We start from the raw sequence: 20,109 nt of genomic DNA, 5'->3' as shown, positions 1-20,109 counted from the left end.
GTGTCTTCTTGAGCCGCCCTTCGAAATCTTCTGTTCAGTGATTTCACTTTATCAGTTCTTCCTTTTGCTTTAGCTACTCGACGTTCAAGAGCAAGTTTCAGAGTCTCTTCTGACATCCATTTAGGTCTTTTCTTTCTCTCCTGTCTTTTTAATGACCTCTTGCTTTCTTCATCTGTGATGTCCTTGATGTCATTCCACAACTCGTCTGGTCTTTGGTCACTAGTGTTCAAGGTGTCACATCTATTCTTAGGATGGTCTCTAAATTCAGGTGGGATATACTCAAGGTCATACTTTGGCCCTTGTGGACTTGTTCTAATTTTCCTCAGTTTCAACTTGAACTTGCATATGAGCAATTGATGGTCTGTTCCACAGTCGGCCCCCGGACTTGCTCTGACTGACGATATTGAGCTTTTCCATCGTATCTTTCCACAGATGTAGTCTACTCGATTCCTGTGTATTCCACCTGGTGAGGCCCATGTGTATAGTCACTGTTCATGTGGGTGAAAAAAGGTATTTGCAGTGAAGAAGTTGTTGGTCTTGCAGAATTCTATCATGACATTTCCAGCATTGTTTCTATCACCAAGACCATATTCTCCAACTGCTGATCCTTCTTTGTTTCCAGTTTTCACATTTCCAACCACCAGTAATTATCAGCACATCCTGATTGCATGTTTGATCAATCTCAGGCTGCCGAAGCTGGTAAAAATCTTCGATTTCTTCATCTTTGGCCTTAGTGGTTGGTGCATCAGTTTGAATAATAGTCGTATTAACTGGTCTTCCTTGTAGGCGAATGGATGTTATCCTATCACTAACAGCGCTGTACTTTAGGATACGTCTTGAAATGTGTTTTTTGACGTTGAATGCAACGTTATTCCTCTTCAAGTCATCATTCCTGGAGTAGACCATATGATTATCTGATTCAGAATGGCCAATACCGGTCCATTTCAGCTCACTAATGCCTGGATATTGATGTTTATGCGTTCCATTTCATTTTTGAGGATTTCCAGTTTTCCTAGGTTCATACTTCCTGCATTCCAGGGTCTGATTATTCATGGATGTTTGCAGCTGTTTCTTCTCATTTTGAGTTGTGCCACATCAGCAGGGACAGTAGAGACAAAAACAGACTAAGGAAGTGAAACCAGTAGGGTTTGGTAACTGATTGTATGTGTGGTATGGGGAGCCCTGGTGGTGGAGGGGTTAAGCGCTCAGCTGCTAATCAAAAGGTTGGCAGTGTGAACCTGCCAGCTGATCTGCAGGAGAAAGAAATGGCAGTCTGCTTCTGTAAAGATTACAGCCTAGGAAACCTTATGGTAGTTCTACTCTGTCCTACAGGGACACTATGAATCGGAACAGACTCGATGGCAGCGAGTTTGGTTTGTTTTGGTTACAAGGGCTAGGGGAGAATATGAACGGAGAGAACAGGTTATGTCACAATTAGCGGGATAACTAACAGAATATGGAAATTAAATCCGTTTTCTTTATTGCTCTGCAATAAGAATGTAGTAAATAACCACTCTTGTGTAATAAGTCACCACTTATGCAATAAGTCACCACTCTTGTGGAGTCCCTGGATGGTGTAAACAGTTAATGAACTCAACTGCTAAACGAAAGCTTGAGAGTTCAAGTCCATCTTGAGGTACCTCAGAAGAAAGTTCTGGCTATCTACTTCTGAAAAATCAGCCATTGAAACCCCTATGGAGCACGGTTCTACTCTGATACACATGGGGGTGTCATGAGCTGGAGTTGACTCACGCCGACTGGTGGTGGTGGTACAGCCATTCCTGCAGCTCCCTCATTTAGGATTAAGGCACTCAACTAAAGTGTTGACAGCAGATACCTCTAAGCTGACTCCCTCTCTGCGAACTACCTTTAGCTGAAGAGATTGCCTAGGCCAAGTTCACGCCTGCTCCCAGCAGCAGCCCCCGTGGGGTGGGTTGAGGTCGTCTCCCTCTGCCCAGTCCTGCTTGCCTCACTTCTCCATGAGTGCTGACCCCAAGGGCGCCCCTTAATAAATTCCCTGCACTCACATCTCTGTCTCAGAGTCTGTTTTCTGGAGAATCCAAACTTTGACATGTGTTGATTGCCATTTAGGCAATTTGCACTACTACAATGTCACAAACACGAGATATGTGAGTATTCTTTTAGACCAGATTCCTAGCAGTCAAGCAGGGTCAGAGGACACATTCAAAATTCTGGTAGATGCTACCCAATTGCCCTCCAAAATAGCTCAACTAGTTTACATTCTAAAATGATTACTTTCCTAGAACTTTTATTTTTAAATCAATAAAGCTTGAGGTGATGTGTCTGCTGGTCATGGTGAGGATGGTAATGAATGATGATTCACATGTATGTTATGATGTGCTTACTTTGTGCCAGGGACAGTGCCTTTACCTGGAGTGGTTATTTAATTGTCGCGAAAAGCATGTGAGGGCTACAGAAGTCAAGTCATTGCCTAGGGGCACGGAGAAGTAGTAGACTGGATCCCAGATACATCTGATTCCAAAGAATTCAAGCTCTTCCCCGCAAGGCTATCACATAAGCCACCTAGACAGCCAACAACAATGTTGTACATTTTGTGTTGTGGTTATGTGCCGTCAAGTCCATTCCGACTCACAGCGACCCCACGTGACAGAGCAGAATTGCCTCACGGGGTTTTCTAGGCTGTCATCGTTACAGGAGCAGATCGCCAGGTCTTTCTCCCATGGAGCTGTTGGGTGGGTTTGAATAGCCAGACTTATGGTTAGCAGCTGAGTGCTTAACCATTGTGCCACCAGCGCACTTCGTAGACAGCTTAATTTGGAATTCTTACAAGCCACAGTATTTTCTAACTGTGAAAGTAAAAAGGAAACCCTCCTGAGCCCCGTGCTGGTAGCGAAGCCTTCCCTACATCTCTCCTTCGGCACTGGCATTGAATGCGTATCTATTTTCATATAAAAGAGCAATGGGACATATCACTGGACCACTGGGGATTCAAAGGTGGGAATGGGGTCCACAGACCTCCCCTTTCTTTAAGCGGGGCCAGACACCTGATCTTGTAACTAGGGCATTCCACTAATTGCTCAAGACTAACTGAGCTTTGGAATGCACCTAGAATAACAACGAAAGAAATAACACAGAGACAGAAAATGGAAGAAAACACAGAGAAGGAAACAATCAGAAAGATCCCAGACGAGTGAGCGAAAGGCAGCAAAACAAACAGAAAGCACGTCTGACACCTTTCAGCCTTTAATGTATTCAGCACAGGCAGAGGGAGGGAAAACGACGAGGAAAGAAAGACAGCGGGGAGCGTGCAGAATGAAGACCCAACGGCAAAGTGAGCGTGAGGGGGAAGACGACCGAGAAAGCAAAGAAGAGATAAAGCTGGTTTTTGTTTTTCAATCTGCAAGAGAGAAGATTTTGAAGAATTTGAGGAACACCCACTAACTCTGAGTTACTTAGAACTGAATGACAAAGTTCAGAATAACTTTGAGGTGTTCTGAAGAAAAATAAATTTTACTAGCTGAGATAGGAAACTGCTTTATAGCTCTTTCCCTCCAACAACATGGTGTTATTGCTGTTGGGTGCTGTCGAGTCGATTCCGACTCCTAGCGACCCCATGTGAGAGAAGAGAGCTGCCCCATAGGGTTTCCTAGGCTGTCACCTTTATGAGAACAGATTGCCAGGTCTTTCTCCCACAGAGCTGCTGGGTGGGTTCAAACCTGTCGAGCGCTTAACCGTTGCGTTACCAAAGCTCCATTCCTCCAACAACTAGCAAATAATAATAGTGTTTGTAGAGGGCTTTCCATGTGCAAGGACTCAGACTAAGAAATTGGTTTTATTTAATCTTTAATCCTATTATCACCCTCAGTTTACAAATAAGTAAACATTTGTAGTACTTGCTGAAGGGCACAGTTTGACTAAAGGCAGAGCTTGCATTTCAATACAAGATAGTCTGCGTTGGAGCCCAAATTTCCAAACTCTGCTCTCTCGGGGCACGCCAGCCACTGACACAACCAAAAGAGGCTGGGCCTCACCAGTTAGGGGGCGCGATTTGGATTGACGAACCATAAGCTTCGCCTACCTTCTTTGCTGAATGGATGATATTCCTTTAAAAATGTCCACGGGTGGTGTAAATGGGTGGTTCAAACACACCCAGTGGCACTACAAGAGAAAGGCCTGGCAATCTTCTCTGTAAAGGTTACAGCCAAAAAAAACCCTACGGGGCACGGCTCTATTCTGTAACACATGGGGTCGCCATTATTCGGAATGGACTCAAAGCCAATGAGTTTGGTTTAGTTTTACTTTGTTAAGAAATGGAGGCATTTACTTTTAAGAATATAATTTTGCTGAGCCTGATTTAAATTAGGAAGGGTTTATAGAAAGTTAAATTAAAGCATCACACAAGCATAGAACAACAACAACAAAAACCACCTCAAAATAAACCCAACAAAATTCTTTAAAAGTCAAACCTTCGATCTTACATGTAGTTTTAAGAAAACTATTGAACATATTTTAGAAATATGTTGAGGGGTAAAAGTGAAAACAGTGGAATTCCTTGTAGCATTTAATGAGATGTCAAAAGAATTCTGGGCATCAAGCTAGTGCTTGGAAATGGCCTATAATTTTATTACAGCACATACTATTTACCTTGATTTATCACCCTGGAAATGCCATTTAATCTCTTTCTTAACTTCCTCATCTGTTCCATACTGACGGCATTTGGGTGTTGACAGGAAAATTCATAAGAATAGGCACAGAAGCCAACAGTTATCTGAGCTAAAGCTGCCTGAGCTGCATTTAATAGCTTTTCATCAAATGTATAAACCTATTTTTGAAAAATTCTTGAACATGAACTTGCCGTTTCTGTCATCATTTTCTACTTTTGTCCTCACTGCTCCTGCTCCTATTCAGGTTCCGCTCTGACCTTCTGTCAAGACCCTCAGAGTCTGAGTGTGACTACGGACAAACAAGCCCTCTCTCTCTCACACACCAAAACTCCGGAAGACTTAAAGCCTCAGTTTAATAAGCCATGGTTAGCTCTATTTTTGTTTTTTTAGTTTAATTTTTTTTTTTCTAGACACTGGGCCCATGCTAATTAACATGTTTGTGAAAAATAATAACAATTGTAAGTGCATAATAACTGGGGAGGGAAATAAAATAAAAGCTAGATAATAAGTTAATTGCTGCTGTTGTTGAGTACCATCGGGTCGGCTCCACCTCATAGCAACCCCATGTGACAGAGTAAAACTGCCGCATAGGGTTTCCAGGCTGTAATCCAGCAGACGGCCAGGTCTTTTCTCCTACAGAGGCGCTGGGTGGGTTCAAATTGTCGACCTTTTGGTTAGCAGCCAAGATCTAACCATTGCACCACCAGGGCTCCTTAATAATTTAATAGGCATTTCAAATTAATACATCTGTTAACATTCTATTGATCAGGAAGAACCTCTACCTTAACCACCTGTTCTACATGGTTCCCTACTATGCGTTTTTCAGTAGGGCATTATAGGGGATGAATACTCCCGTGCTAGAACAGCCTATAGGAGCCCTGATGGCCCAGGGGTTAAGAGCTCGGCTGCTAACCAAAAGGTCAGTAGCTTGAATCCACCAGCCACTCCTTGGGAACCCTATGGGGCAGTTCTACTCTGTCCTTTAGGGTTGCTGTGAGTTGGAATTGACTCGATGGCAATGGGCTTGGTTTGGTTTTGGTACTATATCCTACCGTCTTTAGATGGCCCTTTACAGAAATAAAATGAATCAAAAAAAGAATGTAAAGAACTGCATTGTTTTTCCATCAATACAGCTAATAAATATATGGATCAATATATTAAGGATCAGCCCCAGACACCCTTTCAACTCAGTAATGAAGTCACTCCTGAGGTTCACCCTTCAGCCAAAGATTAGACAGCCCATAAAACAAAACGAGACTAAAGGGGCACACCAGCCCAGGGGCAAGGACGAGAAGGCAGGAGGGGACAGGAAAGTTGGTAATGAAGAACCCAAGGCAGAGAAGGGACAGTGTTGACATGTGGTGGGGTTGGCAACCAGTGTCACAAAATAATATGTGTATTAATTGTTTAATGAGAAACTAATTTCCTCTGTAATCCTTCATCTAAAGTACTATATATATGTAAGTATCAGGAACTCTGCTTGCAGAACGGTTAAGTGTTCAGTTGCTAACTGAAAGGTCTGCAGTTCAAACCCACCCAGCAGCTCCGCAGGAGAAAGTCCTGGCGATCTGCTCCCGTAAAGATGACAGCCGAGGAAGCCCTATGGGATGGTCCTGCTCTCTCACATGGATGGGATCACTGAGTCGGAATCGACTCGACGGCAGTGGGTTTAAGAATAGATGAGCGTCATGCATGTAAGTTATTATGCAATGTTTATCCAGGAAACCAAAATAGTTTAGAACGAGACCTAAAAAATCCAGTCCAAACACAGAGGGTTTTATCACCTAATATTTTTGTGACTGGAGATATTTTTATTGAAATTGAGACTGTATTGCTACATTCCGGAAGCATTCATACCTAGATCTGTTGAGAGGAAGGCAGTCTGCTATTTTACGGGATGGCTGCACAGCGGAGTAAATCCGATTAGGGAAGTTCAAACAAAGTTCACGGGGGAAGAGCCGTAGAGATTGCTCTCACTCTCATCAAAGCAAAAGACTCATGCCATAGATTCTAAATACTTCTTGTTTAAATCAAAGAGTCACGTGAACAAAAATTTATTTTTAGAATGTAAAAATATCTAGAAAAAAATACTCAGGAGAAAAGATTTTTGCAAAAACATTTTGGTAAAACGTCCCGCAGGTGTCCGTGCTCTTTATGAACGCTTACATCAAGGCACAGAGCTTAGAGCTCTACAGAAAATCAACACTTCATGCTCCTCTGCTTTAGCTTTGATGGGGGTTAAAGTATACAATAAAAATCCTATTACTAAGATTATAGAAAATGAAAACGTTAGACATGAAATGTTGTCTACTATCTTCATAAAAGAAAGAAGAAACTTGTCCCTTTAAACAGCTGGTAGGCTCCTTTTAGGTTTATCAAAATCAGATATCTTCCAGACTGGCGGGCTTATCCATTTAGAGCTATCATATGCTGGAATTTAAAATGAATTCACTTTTATTCCTTTCATTTGGTAGCTCAAGATAACGAAAAAAAAAACAAAAAACAAACTTGTTGCCATCGAGTCCATTCTGACTCATAGCGACCCCATAGGACAGAGTAGAACTGCCCCATAGGGTTTTCAAGGAGAGCCTGGTGGATTTGAACTGCCGACCTTTTGGTTAGCAGCTGAACTCTTAACCACTGTGCCATTGGGTTTGCAACATCTAATTAAAAAATAACATTGACCGTCTAGTCTTTTCAAAAATAAACTTGAGCTTGCGTTCTTTCAATTCTCTTAATGCATAAGCTCTTTCTTGTGAATAAGGAGCCCTGGTGGCACAGTGGTTAAGTGCTCAGCTGCTAACCGAAAGGTTGGTGATTATAACCCACCAGCCACTCCAAGGGAGAAAGCTGTGGCAGTCTGCTCCTGTAAAGATTACAGCCTTGGGAACCCTACGGAGCAGTTCTACTCTGTCACGTGGGGTCACTATGAGTCGGAATCAACTTAACCAGCAACAGGTTTGTTTTAAAGATGGCGGAAGGGCTTGCAGTTCATACCTGCCACAAACATTGCTAGAAATTCCTCTATGCATCCTCTTTATCATTATCAGACCCTGCTCTAACACTTCGCTATACATTTCCAGGCAACTAAAAAGGATACTATAACCACAAACCATTCTCCTGGCAGAATGAGAAAAATCAGCGTAGCCGTAAACTTATAAAACCAAAAAACAAAACCCATTGCCGTCAAGATTCCAACTCATACTGACCCTATAGGACAGAGCAGAACTGCCTCATAGGGTTTCCAATGAGAAGGAGCAGCTGGTGGATTTGAACTACCGACCTTTTGGTTAGAAGCCAAGCCTTTAACCACTGTGCCACCAGGGCTCCTGTAAACTTGCAGGGAGTAGTTTATCTGTTGAGGAAATACAGGCTGTTGTATTCTCATAGATTTTACTCTGCTCAGCTAACTGCAAAAGCAGACAGCTCTCAATTGTTCATATCATGAAGAGCAACCTTAATGCTGTTATGAATTGAATTGTCTTCCCCTAAAATATGTGTTGCAAATCCTACCAATACTTGTGGCTGGACCCCTGGAAGCACAGTGGTTAAGCGTTCGGCTGCTAAACCAAGGTTGGCAGTTTGAATCCACCAGCCGCTCGCTGGAAACCCTATGGGGCAGTTCTACTCTGTCCTATAGGATCATTATGAGTCGGAATTGACTCGATGCTAAAGGGTTTGGTTTTTGGGTTTTATACCTATGGTTATAACCCCATTTGGGAATGGAGTTTCTTTGCTCCCTTAATGAGGCAGTATTAGTGTAGAGTGTGTCTTGAGTCAATCTATTTTGAGATATAAAAGGAGATTAAGCAAGCAGAGATGGGGGAAGATAGATGCCATATCTCATGATGATCACCAAGGAGCCGAGGAACAAAAGCTGAAAAGAGACAAGGACCTTTCCCCAGAGCCAACAGAGAGAGAAAGCCTTCCCCTAGAGCAGCACTAGATAACTAAGACAGTTGCCCTTGCCAACAACAGCTACCTTTCTCCTTTACGGGTTCATACCTGCTTCCACACACAGTCGCTATGGCTTTGAAGCAGCCAGACGCCAGCTGGTAGGATCCTGTGTAGCAACGGTCAATGGCCCAATTAAAAAGATTTACTTGGTCAGGGTTAAGTTCCAATAGTAAGACGACAACTTCACAGCCAAGCTGATGAACCTGAACACATGGAGAAAATCAGTTACTCATATTTAAAGAATATTCTTGGGGAAGATATAGAATCAAGTTTAAAAAAAAAAAAAACCCATTGCCTTCAAGATGATTATGACTCATAGCAACTCCATGTGGCAGTAGAACTGCCCCATAGGATTTCCTAGGCTGTAATTTTTACGGAAGCAGATCGCCAGGTCTTTTCTCTCGTGGAGTGGCTGGCGGGTTTGAACTACTGACCTTTCGGTTAGCAGCCAAGCTTTTAGCCATTGCACCACTAGGGCACCTTTAGTATATAACCTGTAACCTGTTGCCGTCAAGTTGATTCCAATTCATACCAACTCTATAGGACAGAGTAGAACTGCCCTATAGAGTTTCTAAGGAGTGGCTGGTGGATTCCAACTGCCAACCTTTTGGTTAGTAGCCGAGATCTTAACCCCAAACTTGTTGCTATAGAGTCGATTCGACTCTTAGAGACCCTAAAGAACAGAGTAGTACTGTCCCATAAGGTTTCCTAGGCTGTAACCTTTACAGAAACAGATCGCCAGGTCTTTCTCCTGTGAAGCTGCTTGGTGGGTTTGAACTGCCAACCTTTTGGTTAGTAGCCGAGCATTTAACCATTGCATCACACTTTATCTGCAGATATTTTTGGATTTTCTACATATACAGTTGTGTCAGCTGTGGATAATGAGTTTTATTTCTTCCTTTTCAGTCATATAGCTTCTTTCCCAATGCATCGGCTAAGATTGTGAGCAAAACGTTGAATAGTAGTGATAGAAGTGGGCATCCTTGCTCATTCTAATCTCAACGGGATCACTTTCAATATTCACTATTAGTTATGATGTTTACCATAGGATTTTTTTTTTTCAGATGTCCTTTATCAAATTAAGAATGTTCTTTTTATATTCTTAGTTTTGCTAGGAGTTTTTCTCATGAATGGATGTAGAATTTTATAAAATGCTTTTTCTGTATCTATTCAGATGATCATATGGTATTTCTTCTTTATTCTACTAATATAGTTAGTACACTAATGAAATGATAGGTACTTGAATATTAAACCAAGCTTGCATTTCTTGAGTAAACTGAACTTGGTCATATGAATTATCTTTTTAAAAATATATTACTGAATTTAATTTTCTAATATTTTGCTCAGGGTTTTTGCATTCATGAATGTGATTGCCTTTTCTTTCTTATACTCTTACTAGGTTTTGGTATAAACATTATGCTGGTCACATAAAATGTATTTCCTCTTGAAATGTTCTTTGTCAATGCAATTTATGCCTCAAACGTTTGGTAGAATTCACCCATAAAGCCATGTGGTCCGAAGTCTTCTTTGTGGGAAGATTTTAAATTACAGATTGAATTTCTTTATTACTTATGACTATTCAGATTTTTCTTTTCTTCTTGTGTTGTGTTTTTCAAGAAATTTGTCTATTTTATCTAAAATTTCAAGTTTATTGGCACAGAGGTGTTCATATGTTTGCACTGATTTTTAATGTCTGTAGGATCTGTAGTAATGCTTCCCTTTACATGTCTAATATTGGTTACGTGTGCCTTCTCTGTCTCTTGTTCTTGATCAGCCTTACCGTGGATTTATCAATTTTATTAGTCTTTTTTTAAAAACAAACTTTTGGTTTTGATGATTCTTTCCATTATCATCATTTTTTAAATGTCTCATTTCTTCCCTTATCTCTACTATTTCCTTCCTTCTACTTTTTTGGATATGACACACTATTTTCTAACTTTTTGAGATACATGATTAAGTCATTGATCATCAATCTTTTTTTCTTCACAGTATATGCATTTAATGCTACACATTTCATTCTAAGCTTGTATTTATTTAAAGCCCACAAGTTTAGTATGTAGTATTTTCATTATTCTTCAGTGAAAAACATTTTCCAGTTTCCATTATTATTTCTTCTTTGACTCACTGGTTAACTGGCGGTGTACTTCTTTTTTTAAATAATATTTTATTTTCTTTTTGGTGAAAGTATACACAGCAAATTAAGTTCTCATTTAACAATTACCACACAAATTGTGCAGAGACATTGGTTGCATTTTCCACAATGTTTTATCATTCTCATTAATTCCCTTCTGGATGTTTCACTTCCAAAATGGAAGTGTACTTCTTAATTATATTTTTGTTATTGATTACTAGCTTAATTTCACTGTGACTGCAGAACATACTCTGTATCATTTCAGTCCTCTGAACTTTGTTGAGATTTGCTTTATGACTCAGTTTATGGTCAATTTTGGTAAATGTTACTGTGTTTTTGATCCTTACACAACATAGTATAAGGCAAACAACACATAAGCCTACACTTTTGTAGTTGGTGTGTGAAGAGACTGCGGTTGTAAACAATGCTTAAGTATCTCAGTAACTCAACTGAGGCAGAAGACCAGAGACATTTAAAAACAATGTATTTTTGGCTAACACTTACTCGTAAATCTTGACAAGCCAGAATGTTGTCAAGCCACTTATATAGGTAGCCATCTGGGGAAAGACCCACGTTGTCAAAGACCGGGCCACAGCATAATACTGCTGACATTGCCTGATGATAAAAACACAAAAAAAACATGGAAATGAAACCCAGAACAATGTAATGGTAGTCAACTAACTTTATAAAACATAACTATTAGATTTATAAATGATGAGGGTCCTTTTAAAGTCATTATTTTCCACAATATTTTTGAAGTATTCCTTAGTGGATTCAAGAAAAAAAAAAAAAAGGATTCCAAATTTTTCATCTTTTTATAACAGTTAAAAACCCCGCTGCTGAGCCTTGAAATGCGGCTGGTCCAAATATAGATGTACTCAAAGTGTAAAATACACACTGGGTTTCAAAGACATTAAAAAAAGTAAAACATCTCATTAATAAATGTTTATGTTGATTACATGTTGAAATGATACTATTTGGGACATGTTCAGTTAAATAAAATATCTTACTCAAAAAAAAAGAGCTAAAAATGAACAAATTTAGCTTTGTGGACACGTACTTTTGTGATTATAACAAATCTTTATGGTGCAAGAGTAAGACATTTAAAGCAAAATGATCATTTCCCAGTATTTAAAATAAACATTTCTTTAACCATTTCAAGTGAATGAATTCTGTTTATAAGATAAACACAACTTTTCAAATTTTGCTTCGATGATGAATGTTAGATTACTGTACTGAAATGACAAAATATAAAAAATATGTAAAAAATTATGATCAGTACTTGGTCAAACGTAAAGAAAATCAAGAATGTAAAACTTGAGTTTCTTTGAGGAGGGGGAAGAAGAGGGTGTAGGAAGCAAGGGAGGGAGGGGGAGAGGGAGAAGAAGTGACAAGGTGAGGGAAGGTGAGAGAAGGGGGGAATCCTGATTAACTTCATAGTTAGCGGGCCCAACTGAATATCAGGGCTATGGTTTAAAGTAGCTCCATTGAGTCAGAAGCCAACCTGAGAGTCAGCATTTTTCGGTACATAAGGCACAGCCCAAATACAGTTGAATTTCTAAAGGCAATTAGACTGTAAAGAATCACGCTTCTCAAGATTCTGGATAGCTCCAGCAGTGCGGACATTTATTTCTGGCAATCTTCTAGGATAAGGGGAGACTTAGAAAAAGGGAATATAGCTCTTAGCAGTTCTTGAACTTAAGGTAATGCTTTTTCCTTTATTGTTGGAAATTGTCAAGGCAGCTACTTAAGGGGTAAAAGAGCAAAAACAGTTTTCACACAGGCGAGACAGTAGACAAAAGTGAGAGCTTGGAAAATTTTTGCATTTTGATGCTGCGAGCCTTAATGAAATATTTACACATTTACAAATATCTATCTATCGACCTATCTATGTTTAAGTGTGTGTATTTTGGAAATTTTAAAGGCATTTTATGTATTTTATGTATGTGTATATCATACCATATATTGTATCATATCACATCACATCATATCATATACTGTGTGGTATTGCATCATATCACATCATATCATATCATATACTGTATCTTATCACATCACATCATATATCATCATCATATCATCATCATATCATATCACACCACATCACCCCATATATTTTAACCTTCCTTTAAAGCCATGGTCATCAGAGTTTAAAGAAAGAGGCCATCAATCTGACAAGTCATGCACTGAGTCTACGGTGGCCCACCTTTAATGCACAATATTGGTATCTTGTGATCTGGTGGTTCCTGTCACTGTACCGATCCAGAGGGGTGAACATAATGCTGAAGGGGCCCGCCCACTGGCTAAATAAGATGAAGAGATGGTGCCTCAGGCTTTGCTGTGGGAACAGAAATCTTCTGTGGTGAACTAGGGAGAAAAACAAAGAGCAAAGGGTCTACTAGACTGAAAAGCAGAGGCAAGCACAGCTCATGTCACTATCCTACATGATTCGGAAGTTCTGGGGAGAGACAGACATCATGTCCTAACTCAAGTTTTCTTTTCTTTTTTCTTTGTAATTGTTGTTGAAAACATACACAGAAAAACACACCAATTCAACAATTCCTACAATTCAGTGACACTGATTGCATTCTTCAAGTTTGGCAATTATTTTCACCCTTGTTTTCTGAGTTGTTCCTCCCCCATTAACATAAACCCTAAGTTTCGTATCTAACCTTTCGAGTTGCTGTTGTCAATATGATGTATAGACAGTTATAGATAGTTCTTTAAAAGAGCAAAATGCTTAAGGCAGACATTCTTTATTAATTAAGCTAAACTGTTGCTTGGTTTAAAGAAGACTTCAGGGGATATTCTTTGGTTTAAGGTTTAAAGATTATCTCAGGGCAATAGTTTTGTGGGTTTATCCAGCCTCAATGGCTCCAGAATGTCTGGATTCCATGAGGATTTGAAATTCTGTTCTGCATTTCCTCCGTCTTCTGATCAGGATTCCTCTGCAGAATCTTTGATCTAAATGTTCAGTAATGGTAGCCAGGCACCATCCAATTCTTCTGGTCTCATGGCAAAGGAGGCATTTGTTTGTGGAGGCAATTAGACACACACTGTATATCCTCCTTCTATCCCTGACTCTCCTCCCTCTCTAACTCAAGTTTTCTTTCGGTAATGAAACATGTATTTAAAAAATCAAGACTAACTTGCTTTTCAAGTGTGTTCTTTCCCTCTCCTGTTTGCAGTCAATAGCACCGTGACTCAGAGTGGGAAACAGAGAGAGAAAATGGGTCCCCTGACACTGCTTCCTGATCAGTGTGTAGAAAAGCTGCAACACTTTCAAGTCAGCTGCTGCTTTGATATAAAATGTTTTCCTGACTGCTGCTAGCCTTTAGGAAGAACTGTGAAATACAATGCACAGACTGTCTATTTTAAACAAATACACTTTCCTTTAGCTGAAGAAATCAGTTCAAACCTCAGATTAGTAAGGCCCTCAAAGATGAGGGGTATTGGTAAGAAAAAATGTATACACCGTGAAAATAATGAAAGAGTGGAAACATTTGTTGAGTTGCTGCTTTTTGTAATTATGCCAAAAAACTTTCAAGTAAAAGCATTGATTTTTACACCACACTGACCAAATATTTTTATTCTTTGTTTCTGTTTGGTTGAGAATGCTTCACACCCATTCACCTGATAAAGTAATATTTAATCACGTGTAAAATTTACTAAGCTACTGTAAAAACTGGCAAAAGCTGGAATCTGCATAAGGTGGAAACATGTCAGAGAAGGAAAACTCAAATATTTTCCACTAAAATGAATGATAGAAAAGTAGTGAGAATGCACTCTGCCAAAGGCAGACTTGGGAGACCCAGAAAAACAAGGCAGTCCCGTCGAGTTCCAGCTTTCACAGGTTTCACTGTATAAAGAATTCTGTTTAATGTGTTGAATGGGTAGTCAGAATGCAGAAATACTGCTCACATCCCATGCTCACAGCTTAGCACAATAAGACAATGTGAAGCAATGAAGCCTTTTTGAATGAATGTCCCCTGAATTGCCTTCTTCCCATAGAAATCACATAGGTTCATTTTCAGATGGGAACCCAAACACGGTAATAACGACAAGCATCATGCCAAATTTAATTCTGATTGTTCCCCTTCCAACTCTGTGCTGAATTACCCCAATCTGTTCTCCTAAGCACTTCCAAATACAGTGAAACCCAGGAGAGCCGGAACCTGCCGGGACTGCCTTGTTTTTCCGGGTCTTCCAAATTTTCCACTTTTGACAGGGTATAGTCTCACCACTTTTCTATCGCTCTCTGTTAGTGGAAAATATTTGAGGTTTCCTTCTCTGACAGTGATCCCCCTTACACAGGTTCCAGCTTTTGCATGTTTTATTGTAGCTCAGAATAAACAAGGATTCCATCCCAGACGCACACAGGCCAGTTGGGATTAAAGAAGAAAGGAGACAAACGGAGAACACAAATGGTTTTTCAAGCATGAAAGGGAATGTGCAGTGATGCATCCCAGTACCTGGAACACACTGGATCAAGTTGGCGACCATTGCGCTAAAATGCGCCCGGATATCTTTAAGGATTTCAACTTCTTTATCGTTTTCAGCTTCTAGGAGCATCCGGGTCAAGTCCACATATTCTAAGAACAGAGCTCCGAGGGCTAACGTGTCCCGTTCTAAGGCTCCATTTGTGCTGGAATAAAGGAAAGGCAAGCTTTTAGACAGCTGGGGTTTGTGTCAAAGTATCTTATTTTTCCACAAATAACGTGCCCATGTAAATAACGTGCCCACCCATATAATGTGTGGAATTGACATAGTGTGTTCACAGAAATGACACCCGGGCAGTGTTGCTCAGTTGGCAAGAAAATGTATAAAGAGTGCATTGTTTGTATAAAAATACGGTAGTGTGCACTTAACGAAAAACAAGATTCACTGTCAGAACTCACACATTAAATTTGTTCCTGATCTATGTATATTCAGTGTAAGCAGGATATGGGGGGATGGGGAGGAAGCAAGCTTTTTTCTGACTTTTCTGAACAAAAGTTAAAAGTGATGTACTAAATGAAAAGAAAAAAAAGAAGAGAGAGAGAGAAAAAAAGAAAGGGAGACAGACAGAAAGCCCGTTTGATGAGAAGAGAGGAGCCCAGATGGATTCTGACCCCCTACCTGTCACTTATCACACCAGCATCAGCCAGAAGTTCAAAAATTCTAAGTAGTTGCAGCCTCAGCAAATCCCGCCGCTCTCGCCGTTTCTTGTTCTACGTAGAAAGGGGTAATAATACCAGTTACAGACACGGGCAAAACTATAGCAACTCTGCTTGAGAAAACCATATCAAGGAAAGGCATAATCTCACCATTTTCAATTTTCTAAGCATGAAAGACAAAACGTATTTATTTTTCTTTCTTCCTGATCCTTAGAGAAAATGCTTGCTGTTACAGGCTCTCAGAGAAACAGATCATCCAGTGGGTCAATAAATATTTATAAGATGGAAATGTTGAGAACTAACAAGCCCCATTTCCCAGATGCGCCCAGGGTCTGCTGAGACAAAACCACCTGAAACTCCTGGAAGGGAACGTAAAACTCACGCCGTCAGGTCGATTCTGACTCATAGTGACCCCTTTGCTACAGAGTAGAACTGCCCCATAGGGTTTCCCAGGCTGTAATCTTTAGAGAAGCAGACTGCCATATCTTTCTCCTGTGGAGCGGCTGGTGGGCTCAAACCTCCGACCCTTCCATTAGCAGCCAAACGCTTAACCACTGAGCCAAAGGAATGTGGGACGGTAAGAATCCCATCAGCTCTGGTCTCGGAGGTAACACCGTTTGCTCTTATTCAGACTGCTAAATTCTTTGTGAACCACTCAGGCCAGACATGTGTATTATAAAACTTCATTGCTGATGGTATCAAAACCCACAGTCAATGGGCTGTTGAGTTGATTCTGACTCGTAGGGGCCCCATGTGACACAGTAGAGCTGCCCCACAGGGTTTCCTAGGCTGTTTCCTAGGCTGTAATCTTTACCGGAGCAGATCGCCAGGTCTTTCTCCCGTGGAGCCACTGGTAGTTTGAACTGCTGACCTTTCAGTTAGCAGCTGAGTGTTTAACCATTTTGCCACCAATTATGCATAAACATGTTCTTATAATAAATAGTGAGGAGCCCTAGTGGCCTAGAAAACCTTGTGGGACAGTTCTAGTCTGTCACATGGGGTCGCTATGAGTCTGAATCAACTCGACAGCACCTAACAACAACAATAACAAATTTCTGCGATTTCTTGTTCATACTGACTACACGGGAGGCTTCCTTTTCACTCTTATTTTTGTTTATCACGGTACATTATAACTTTATCCTTTTCAGAATTCACTTCAGAGAAGTTATTGTTGAGAGAAAGGCTTCATATCCACAATGACACAAACAATATTCTTTCCCACCGAATTCCTGGTTAGAGCCTCCCCCCAAACAAACCAGAACAAAACAGGCAAATAAACTAAAACCCAAAAGTCAATCTCAACTCTTAAGCCTCCCAGAAAGGAGCACCGTAACAAGGAGCGCCCTAACAAGGAGCGCCATAACATCACATATATGACTAAATCATTTTGCTCTTAGAATGTTAGGACATGAAAAAAAACACCACTGCTGTTGAGTCGATTCCAACTCTTAGCGACCCTAGAGGATAGAGTAGAACGGCCCCATAGGGTTCCCAAGGCTGTAATCTTTACAGACGCAGACTGCCACTTCTTTCTCCTGCAGAGCAGCTGGTGGGTTCAAACCACCGACCTTTTGTTTAGCAGCTGAGTGCTTAACCACTGTGCCACCAGGGCTCCTCAGGACATGAAATAGGAACCATATTATACTAAGTACTCAATAAGTACTGGAAAATAATGAAGATCACGGAAGTTAAAAAAAATTAAGACTCATTGTTAAAAGCATGTTGAGGTGTTTGTATTCCTTAGGGGAAACCATTATCCAATAAAACCGAAAACCAAACCAGTTGCTGTAGATGCAAGCTTGACTCATGGCAACCCCGTGTGTATCAGAGGCGCTCTGTGCGCCACAGGACTTCCAATCACTGATTTTTTGGAAGTAGATCACCAGGCCTTTCTTGTGAGGTGTCTCTGGGTGGACTCCAACCTCCAACCTTTCTGTTCGCGTTAACTGTCTGTACTACCCAGGCACTCCTTGTCCAAATACACCAAGGTGTTAACTACTTAAATTAAAAAAAGAAAATCTTACCTCTGGTCTTCGTTCTAGAGCCTCTTTCATCAATGGATGAAGCTCTTCTACCAATTCTCTATGGAAGAAAAAGGTTAGCATTTGAAGTTCATTTTTAGTGACACCAAACTTCTCACCAAACATATTCACTCACTCCCAGATCATCTGCCTTTACACTTTGCTTCTGACATCAAAATTTCCCCCAGCTTCTCTAGTTCCCAGTCTCTTGGTGAAGCATATGATAGATACTGGTCTAATCTTTGTATTACTGGTCGTAATCCCAGTGCTCTGCATATAACTTAAGTTCAAACAATATTTGTTGATTTGATTTTGATTTAAAGTTCTGAAGACCTTCAGGGCAGAAAACTCTATCTGAACAATTAAATGAACAGTATTTACCAGGCACTTAATAACATCAAAGCACTCTATTACACACTGTGAGACTGAAGATCAGTAGAACAGAATCCCTGCAGACAAGAAATTTTCAGTCCAGCTACAGGGAAAGAGGCAGGTGCAATTACTATGACAGTGCCTTTGGGACCTGTGCTCAGGGGACTGCCTTGTAGTTTATTTTAAAATGAACTCTTTTTTTTTTTTTGCAATTTCAGAGCTAAATTCCCTTATTTGAGCTACAAGATAAATATAAATTATGGCGAGTACTATAGTAGTGAGGTTCCCATTGAGACCTTCTCTCTCGTGTAATAAAAATAAAAGTATCAATCACATTTATGTGTATCTTCTATTACATATACACACTTCCCCTGTCCTCACTGTTTCAAATTCTCTGTTTTATACCTGCTAATCTAATTGATGGAGCCCTGGTGGCTCAGTGGTTATGAGCTCAGCTGCTAACCAAAAGGTCGGCAGTTCAAATCCACCAGCCACTTCTTGGAAACCCTATGGAGCAGTTCTACTCTGTCGTATAGGGTTGCTATGAGTCAGGATTGACTCGACGGCAACGGGTTTTTTGTTTTTGTTTTTAATCTAATTGACTGTCTTCTTTAGGAGATAATTTCTGAACTGCTAAGTCAAAGCAGACAAAATGATAAGCTCTTGCCTGTAACCGCACTAGTATATTGGTATTTTGTCTATAGTATGTGCCAGGTTTGAAAACCTTTTACTTTCTGATAGGGTATTTTGTGCTAGTAGATATCACCCTCCAGAAAAATCCAAGGACAGAAGGTAAGCTCTATGGCACTCTGCACAGAGAGACAGAAAGCCTGGGTTCTACCCCCCAATTTCTCCAGTGTAACGGGTTCTCAGATGCTAGAATTTCTTCATCAATGAAGTGGTGATAATACTAATGGTCTCCTCTGCCTAACAGCTACCTTTGGCCAGATATTTACTACGTGCAGTTTCACATTTAATCTGCACGACAAACTTGAGTTTTTTTTTAAATTATCGTGTCTTAGGTGAAAGTTTACAAAACAAATTAGTTTCTCATTAAACAATTAACACAAATTATTTTGTGACGTTGGTTGCCAACCCTGCAATGTGTTAACACTCTCCCCTTCTCCAGCCCGGGTTCCCTGTTTCCATTCGTCCAGTCTTCCTGTCCCTTCCTGCCCTCTCGTCTTTGCTTTTGGGCTGGTGCGCCCGTTAGTCTCGTATACATGACTGAACTACGAAGCATGTCCCTCACATGTGCTACTGTTTGCCCAACAGACCTGTCTAATCTTGGCTGAAGGGTGAACCTCACGAGTGACTTCAGTACTGAGTTAAAAGGGTGTCTGGGGGCCATATTCTTGGGGTTTCTCCAGTCTCTGTCAGACCAGCAAGTCTGGTCTTTTTTTGTGTGTGTGTGTTAGAATTTTGTTCTACATTTTTTTCCAGCTCCGTCTAGGACCCTCTATTATGATCCCTGTCAGAGCAGTCGGTGGTGGTAGCCAAGCACCATCTAGTTGTACTGGAATTAGTCTGGTGGAGGCCGTGGTAGCTGTGGTCCATTAGTCCTTTGGACTAATCTTTCCCTTGTGTCTTTGGTTTTCTTCATTCTCCCTTGCTCCAGATGGGGTGAGACCAGTGGAGTATCTTAGATGGCCGCTCACAAGCTTTTAAGACCCCAGATGCTACTCACCACAGTAGGATGTAGAACATTTTCTTTATAAACTATGCTATGCCAGTGAGCTAGATGTCCCCCGAGACTGTGGCCCCCACAGCCCTCAGCCCAGTAATTTGGTCACTCAGGGGGTTTGGATGTGTCTATGAAGCTTCTA

General features: G+C 40.6%; 1 protein-coding gene across 1 annotated transcript in view; it reads right to left on the bottom strand.

The window, feature by feature from the left end:
- Positions 1-20,109, bottom strand: part of FRY (FRY microtubule binding protein) — a 314,552-nt gene that overhangs the window by 127,187 nt on the left and 167,256 nt on the right. Inside the window, exons 21-26 of the mRNA XM_023740362.1 lie at positions 17,915-17,972; positions 15,853-15,944; positions 15,207-15,379; positions 12,941-13,101; positions 11,239-11,349; positions 8,652-8,806 (exon numbers count right to left, since the gene is read on the bottom strand). Coding sequence (XP_023596130.1) covers positions 8,652-8,806; positions 11,239-11,349; positions 12,941-13,101; positions 15,207-15,379; positions 15,853-15,944; positions 17,915-17,972 — 750 coding nt within the window. The remainder of the gene's footprint in view (positions 1-8,651; positions 8,807-11,238; positions 11,350-12,940; positions 13,102-15,206; positions 15,380-15,852; positions 15,945-17,914; positions 17,973-20,109) is intronic.

This window comes from Trichechus manatus, unplaced genomic scaffold (assembly GCF_000243295.1).
Source record: "Trichechus manatus latirostris isolate Lorelei unplaced genomic scaffold, TriManLat1.0 scaffold00153, whole genome shotgun sequence".
NCBI classification, from domain to species: domain Eukaryota; kingdom Metazoa; phylum Chordata; class Mammalia; order Sirenia; family Trichechidae; genus Trichechus; species Trichechus manatus.
Note: the sequence above shows the minus strand (reverse complement) of the source record. Positions and strands in the feature narration are given on the sequence as shown.